Genomic DNA, 8,138 nt, shown 5'->3' with positions numbered 1-8,138 from the left:
GGGAATATGTAGATGCTGTAAACCAATAATTGTCCCTGGTGTTGCTGTTACTACTACTGCTTGAATCACTGTTGGTATATTGGTTTCTGTTATTATGACGGCTACAGGAGAATAACAATGTGCAGATTGGCCTGCAGAGCACAGAGAGGAGTCCCAGCCATGAGAAAGTGATGAGTTGTGAGGTGAGAGAGAGAGAGGTGTGTGTGCTTGTGTGTATCTCCATCTGTCCATCTGTCTCTCTCCATTGAGCAGTAGGCCTAATATACATCCTTCCCTCCCCAACACACTCAGACCAGGAGAAAACAATATTTTATTATTTGCAAAAAAAACACACACAAATGAAAACAAAAACAAAATGCAGTTGGTTCTTCCGTGTCCTGAGGCTTTGTGGGGGTGGGGTGGGGTGGGGTGGGGAGGGAAACAGTGTTGGCTTGAGGGCTGGTGAGAAACAAACTATATAAATAAAAAGTTGAAAAGAAAATGATTCACAGCAGGAAGGGGCATTGATTCACACAGGAGTCTTTGCACAGTGCGAGAGGGGATGCTTCTAGCGGGGGCCACCGCGTGTCTTTATTGCTGGGTAGCGTCCACTGCTGCAGCAGCCGAGACCCCCCAGCATGTGTCGATCATTGAGGGGAGAAGCATTCAACGTCAGGGTAGCGTGTGCAGTCAGACCCCACCCGCCGCCATCGAACCGTCATCTCAAGCATTCCTCTGGGTGCCAACCTCCCCAGCACGGTGACAAATCTGCTACTCCACACTGCGCCAACTGACCGGAGCCCTGGCGCTGAGAGGGGGGTCTGGATGATGTAGCCGAGTGAAGGCAACACAATCGTTGAGTGGCCCCCTTCCATATCCACTGCTGGGGGAGGGGGATATGGGGAGAGAAGAGCGTAAAAGTCCCACTGGGTTTCAGTCACTGGTTGTCAAAGCTCAGCATGGTACAGCAGGTTAGACAGTGGACGGTACATTTCCCCCTCGTCAGCTCACAGTGTTCAGAACCGGGTTTCGCCCTCGCGCTCCTCGCTCACGCCTCTGTGCTCCCGCCTCACCTGGACATAGTTTTGCTCCTCTCTGTAGCTCATGTGCACCAACACATTCTCTACTTTATTTACTTTTTTCCTTAATCACGTCTTTGTCAGGGGTGTCCAGCAGTACAGTACAGGGTCTCCTGCTCTGTGCAAAAGCTCTCTGTTACATAACTGAAGTGGTGCCGGGCTTTGGCAGCGGAGAGAGAGAGCAGGGTGCTTCTGGCGAGTCTGTGTCTGGGTGGGGGTGGAGGTCGGGGGAGGTGCTGAGCTGTTCGGTGTGAACTGCGAGCGCGTTGGTGCGAGGGAGAGAATCGGAGACAGGGGAGGGGTGCTAGCTGGAGAGGTCTGTTGCAGTGCGTGTGAGAATGAGAAAGGGAGAGAGAGAGGGAAAGAGTGGGAGGGAGAGAGATACAGAACTGGGAACTGTTCAATGTGTTACAGTGTGTAAATGAGTGAGAAGAGAGAGAGTCTGGGCGCGATGAGAGAGCTGAAAAGGTGAGAGAGAGGGGGAGGGAAAGTTGAGTAAGTGAGGTCCCACAGAATTGGGAGAGGAAGAGAAGGAAAATGGATGGAGAGACAAAAGACAGAGGGAGAGATGGAGAGTGAGAGTATGAAAGAGCCAGGGGGAGTGAGAGAGAGAGGGGGAGTGGGGGGGGGTTCACGTGCTGACGAGGGGCAACAGAGCCATCAGCAGCAGGATGGATAGAGGGAGCAGGAGGAGGGACAGGGCCAGGGGCCAGGGCAGCAGGCTGGAGGGCCACATCACTGCCCCCTTCCCACCCACACTGGCCCCTGGCCCAGGCTGGGGGCACACAGAGCCCCCCGAGCACGGTCGGCCCAGGACCAGCGGACGAACCTGGGACACGCTCTCCTGTCAGAGAGAGAGAGAGAGAGAGAGAGAAAAGAAAGGAAAGGCAACAGTTTACTTGAGATTCATTCCAGTCATTGTCTATTCTTCCTGTTTATCCCTGCAGTGTAGACAGTGCCTTCAGTCCCCACACCTTCCTCTACAGACCTACAATATCTTCCTATTATTATTTTTGTCATTTAGCTGACACTCTTATCCAGGGCAACTTACATTTGTACCCATTTATACAGCTGGGCATTTTACTGGAACAATCTAAGTGAAGTATCTTGCTCAAGGGTACAACAGCACTGCCCCACCCCAACCTTCCAGTCATGAGTCCAGAGCCCTAACCACTACTCCACAGTGCTTCCTAGCGCAACTAAGAGGATATATACAGCATCTGTACCTCCTCTATCGTCCGGCTGTGGGTTCGGTGGGGGCTCAGTCTCAGGTTCCAGCGGTGCACCCTGTGGCTCCGCCCCCCGTCGTCCTCGCTCTCCGTGGTGTCCTGCTTGGTGATTCGCTGGCGGCGACGTCGCTTGGAGCTGATGCGCTGCAGGGACTCCGCCTCCTGGAGCCTGGCCAATAGAGAGGGAAGGTGAGGATGAGGGGCGGGGCCAAGAGCAGTCTAGCTCCAGTGCTGTACTCTCAACAGTTAATTTTCACTTCTTTGCTTGAGAGCCAACTAACAGTATATTTATATATTAAAGAAGGGTTCACAAAATGTTAAGATGGAGTAGACATTTATTCTGTGTTCTGTTCATGAGTATTGGACACGTGCAAATTGCCGCAGTGTGTGTGTGTCTTCTGTGTACAAACCTGTTGTCAGTGTCCTCTATATCGGCGTCCGCGTCGCTCTCTCCCTGAGGGACAGCCTGGACACACTCTGGCTCTGTCAGCACCTCCTGCACAAACACACACTGTTTTAACATCTCTACTCAGGTGCTCTCTCTCTCTCTCTCTCTCTCTTGCTCTCGCTCTGTCTCCTTTAGTATAGAAATATACACTCACCTAAAGGATTATTAGGAACACCATACTAATACTGTGTTTGACACCCTTTCGCCTTCAGAACTGCCTTAATTCTACGTGGCATTGATTCAACAAGGTGCTGAAAGCATTCTTTAGAAATGTTGGCCCATATTGATAGGATAGCATCTTGCAGTTGATGGAGATTTGTGGGATGCACATCCAGGGCACGTAGCTCCCGTTCCACCACATCCCAAAGATGCTCTATTGGGTTGAAATCTGGTGTCCAGTTTATTACAGTGAACACATTGTCATGTTCAAGAAACCAATTTGAAATGATTCGACCTTTGTGACATGGTGCATTATCCTGCTGGAAGTAGCCATCAGAGGATGGGTACATGGTGGTCATAAAGGGATGGACATGGTCAGAAACAATGCTCAGGTAGGCCGTGGCATTTAAACAATGCCCAATTGGCACTAAGGGGCCTAAAGTGTGCCAAGAAAACATCCCCCACACCATTACACCACCACCACCAGCCTGCACAGTGGTAACAAGGCATGATGGATCCATGTTCTCATTCTGTTTACGCCAAATTCTGACTCTACCATCTGAATGTCTCAACAGAAATCGAGACTCATCAGACCAGGCAACATTTTTCCAGTCTTCAACTGTCCAATTTTGGTGAGCTTGTGCAAATTGTAGCCTCTTTTTTCTATTTGTAGTGGAGATGAGTGGTACCCGGTGGGGTCTTCTGCTGTTGTAGCCCATCCGCCTCAAGGTTGTATGTGTTGTGGCTTCACAAATGCTTTGCTGCATACCTCGGTTGTAACGAGTGGTTATTTCAGTCAAAGTTGCTCTTCTATCAGCTTGAATCAGTAGGCCCATTCTCCTCTGACCTGTAGCATCAACAAGGCATTTTCGCCCCCACAGGACTGCCGCATACTGGATGTTTTTCCCTTTTCACACCATTCTTTGTAAACCCTAGAAATGGTTGTGCGTGAAAATCCCAGTAACTGAGCAGATTGTGAAATACTCAGACCGGCCCGTCTGGCACCAACAACCATGCCACGCTCAAAATTGCTTAAATCACCTTTCTTTCCCATTCAGACATTCAGTTTGGAGTTCAGGAGATTGTCTTGACCAGGACCACACCCCTAAATGCATTGAAGCAACTGCCATGTGATTGGTTGGTTAGATAATTGCATTAATGAGAAATTGAACAGGTGTTCCTAATAATCCTTTAGGTGAGTGTATGTACCCCTCCCACCCTCTCTTCTCTCTCCCTCTCCCTCTCCTCCCTCTCTGTTGCAGATAGACATATAGACATACAAACACACATACATACAAGCCTGACAGACAGACTGAGACTGAGACACAGACAGAGAAAGACAGACAGACAGACAGACAGACAGACAGACAGACAGACAGTGGGCACGTACCTCGGTGCCGTAGCCCTCTGAGAATCGAGTCACCAGCCCTCTGGAGCGCCCGCCCTCCTCCCCTTTTACACAGGTCTATGGGAAAAAAGAAATATAATGTTGTGAACAGTGTGGAAGCAACACCCCCCATCACTCTACAAAGGGCAACTGTTATCCTGTATCACCAGCCCCATTCTAGCATTAGTTATAGTCATGACGTCTTCTGAGATGTAGAGGAATGGGAAAGGAAAGTGTTGGGGGGGGGGGTGGCCACAGCTGGTGTTGTCTCCATTGATCTTAGGGCAAGTGGAGGGAGGGAGAGAGGGAGCGCTATGGAGGGGAGCAGCTGACAAGAAGTCATGTGAGGAATTCACACTGACACCACTCTCTCTGTCTCTCTCTCTCTTGCTCCCTCTCTCTCTGTACAGCATGCCCCCCCACCTCCCTCTCTCTATCTAGGACTGCCTGGGTCTCACTCAAAGCAAAGTCTCCTATCAGACTGGTTCAGACAGCCAGTGTGAGGGATTGAAGTGTCAGCCTACAGTGTTAGAGGGGGAAGGAAAGGAGACGGGGGGGTATAATATTCCACACCGTTTCAGGAGCTATTTATAGATTTAAGCTATTGTTAGTCAGACAGCCCTGAGGGGAGAGATAGTGAGGGAGAGAGTGGGAGAGCAATATATACATATATATGTATGTATTAGAGAGAGAGATAAAAGGAGGTAGAGAGAGTTGTAAGAGAGAGATTAACTGAGCAAGAGAGGGCTGCTGTGTAAGACTGGGGTGGCAGACAGGGAGACCAGCACACAATGAGCTACAGAGAGAGAGAGATGCAGAGAGGGTAAAACAGGAAGCAAGTGAGGGAATAAATAGAGTGAATGTGTGACCGGAAAACACAGAAAGAGCGAGAGAAAAAGAGAGAAACTCACTGAGTGCTCGTGGGGTTCGCAGTGGGGGCGCTGGCACCTGCCACACACCCTCAGCTTGCCCCCAGGCAGCCTGGCAATGGCCAACTGGCACACTGTCTCCACACCGCCTGCACCACCATCCCCCTCCCCCTGTGTGAGAGAGAGAGAGAGAGAGAAAGAGAACAGGACTGACACAAAACCAACTCGGTGACTGAACACTGCATCTCCTTGACAGACACGCAGACTGACGGACACACTGCCTGACCAATTGACCGACTGCTGGACCGAGGGAGAGCCTGAACGTTGCCATTGAGAGAGAGGAATGAGAGGTGGGGGTTCAGGGGGAGAGTTAAAACAGACACATCGACATCAACATCAATGGTTCATTAAAACTACACTGAGAGAGAGGGGAAGAGAGTGTTAATTATAAACACAACCAACCTGGGATGGGGTCAACCCCCCACCCTGTACCAAAAACCCAATGCATGAGAAAAGACTTATACAATTAGTGATTTACACTTCGACAATTAATTGTACAACCAGCAAGCAAATCAAGCTCAACTTCCTAACTGGGGAAAGCAGAGTTTCAAGGCGACACTGTTACCGACACAGCTACAGCCAAGTGTGGAGGCCCCCTGCCCACCCGGGGCCCTCGCTCCAAACCCAACAAGTAGCGCTGGAGCAGATTGCCTGTGTTCCCTGGCATAGCAGCTCTGAATCTGGTACACAGCCACTCACAGTGACATTGTTCTCAGCCCACTATCGCCAATGGAGTTATATAATGATTTTTTTTTTAGCACAACAGCAGGCCCAGCACACATTGAGCTACCAAAAAAAAAAGAGATAAAAAAAGAGAAGAAAAAATACAGTAGCTGCTTTCCCTAAGCCAGGCTCCACAAGGTCAATGCTCCATTAATCGGATGCCTTGATACTAATCATAATGATAATAGAGAAAATGTCCACGAATGGAGTGTGTCCCAGCTTTGAAGACATGCATAGAGAGACAGAGACAGCAGGACAGATGTGGGTGACAGACAGAAAGCCCAAGAGACAGTACCTCGCAGTCCTGCTCTGAGGTGTCCGGTGAGGAGTACAGCTGGCCGTTAGAGTCCGACTCCTCTCGCCTCATCCCCTTGCGACTCACTGCACGGTCACACCGGTGCCGCCGATGACGTCACCGCGGTGGTCCCCGGTACGGCGAGGTGTGCAGCACCGGTCACTATCGCGGTACTTCACGCAGGTGCCCCGCTACTACCACCACATACTACAGGGTGGACATACAGCAACGGGACAACGGATTATTAGATGTAATCCCAGACTGCGACAAGGCATATCCCAAAGGTGTAAAGTCCAGCTAATAATAAAAACAACAACAAAGAGGCGACAGATTCTTCTACCACGATTATAACGTCATAACAGGCGCAGATAAACGATTTTACACGAGTGGGTCTAACTCTGTGAACTTGGCCGAGGACGGAGCTCTGGATCTAGGCTAAATTTAGAAAGGTGCGGAGGAGCCTGAGTGTCGACATAAATGCAAATGCAAATTCAAGTGTAAATGCAAATAATAATAATAATAATAATAATAATAATAATAATAATAATAATAATAAATCCTAACGGTCCCTCTCCCGTTGCAATGTCCCTCGTCTGTATTACTTTAAAAGGAGACTTAAGAGAGAGAGAGAGAGAGAGAGAGAGAGAGAGAGAGAGAGAGATAAACACCTAATCCGCTTTTTTTTCCGCAGCCTGTATCCGACAGCTAGGTTACAGTTTATTAATTTACTGACTTATTTATAGAAACAGCCCAGCTATAGCGACCAACGACTTTGATTTAGTTTCGTTTCAACTTCGGCGGCGAACCAGCTAACTACTATTATTAACTACATGTTTATAAGCGACAACGGATCTCTTATCTCAAATGCGCACTGGTCTCTCTCTCTCTCTCTCTCTCTCTCTCTCTCTCTCTCTCTCTATATATATATATATATATATATATATATATATATATATATATATATATATATATATATTGTATGAACAAACACAATCATCAAACAACACAAAATAGAGCAATAAAGGAGAAAACAACAATGTGCGTTTATTTCACGGAGTTTGCAGGAGCAAACCCTCGACCCCTATGCTATGATCTGGTCTAATATTAGCTGTATCATATCATACTGTACCTCTTCCTCTTCCTCTTCCTCTGCAAATTAATTAAAAAACGGACCTAAATCGACACTGTGGCCGATCTGTCAATCAATACCCACCGCGTCCCCCGTCCGCCTAGTGCCGTGTCCCAGACCCCCTATGGCGTGGGAAAGCAAGACTAGAACATCATTAAAGGTATAATAATGCTAACGACCAAAATAAAACCAGTCTTCTACGTCTGAAAAATGGTTGCCAAATGTATCCAGCCAATGTATCTGACATTATAGTGTCCGCTCGTCTGTCACTGTTGCCAGTTTGGACTCGTTTGACAGGCTGGCCCACGGGAGCGCGCGTGGAAAAATCCCAAACAAGCCGAGCGTCGGGAGCGCGCACATGTGTGTGTGTGTGTGTTTGTGTTCAAGGCCGCCTGGACCAATCGCTGACCGGTGGGTGGGCGGTGCCCTCCGAGGAGCGGCCAATCGCAGATACAAGAGGGGGGTGCCACGCCTACTTTTGAACCTGGCATTTTGATTGGGAGGAGAGGAAGGTTTCAGCCAATCGCCAGGAAGGGGAGAGTGTGCGCTCCACAAAAAATAATAATCCAGCGTGGTTTGGCTGAGTTGCGTGTGGTTTAAAAGCGACAGTGATCAATTCAGGACAGTCAGAGAGAGGTAGAGAGAGAAAGAACAGAAAATCACCATAGGAAAGAGAGAGAGAGAGCCCTGAGCAAAGAACACACACATTGGGATTTTAAATGCTGAGAGAGAGATGGAGAGATGGAGGGTTTGATATCCTGTGTTTTCCTCAGGGACGAGG

General features: G+C 48.9%; 1 protein-coding gene across 2 annotated transcripts; it reads right to left on the bottom strand.

Annotated features, from left to right (window-relative positions):
- Positions 1-290: 290 nt before the first annotated feature.
- Positions 291-7,660, bottom strand: LOC136768694 (uncharacterized). 2 transcript variants are annotated; one of them, XM_066723012.1, is made up of 7 exons: positions 7,358-7,660; positions 6,229-6,435; positions 5,193-5,321; positions 4,285-4,359; positions 2,698-2,783; positions 2,285-2,456; positions 291-1,902 (listed from the first exon to the last, which is right to left on the bottom strand). In XM_066723012.1, exons 2-7 carry the CDS (start codon positions 6,298-6,300, stop codon positions 1,690-1,692), a joined length of 747 nt encoding a protein of 248 aa, XP_066579109.1. In that variant the 5' UTR covers positions 6,301-6,435; positions 7,358-7,660; the 3' UTR covers positions 291-1,689. The 2 variants fall into 2 exon arrangements, with proteins under 2 accessions (XP_066579109.1, XP_066579110.1); XM_066723013.1 differs by having other exon boundaries at positions 7,442-7,660.
- Between the last annotated feature and the right edge of the window lie 478 nt (positions 7,661-8,138).

This window comes from Amia ocellicauda, chromosome 14, assembly GCF_036373705.1.
Source record: "Amia ocellicauda isolate fAmiCal2 chromosome 14, fAmiCal2.hap1, whole genome shotgun sequence".
Taxonomy (NCBI): domain Eukaryota; kingdom Metazoa; phylum Chordata; class Actinopteri; order Amiiformes; family Amiidae; genus Amia; species Amia ocellicauda.
This window is presented reverse-complemented; position numbering and strand designations above follow the sequence as displayed.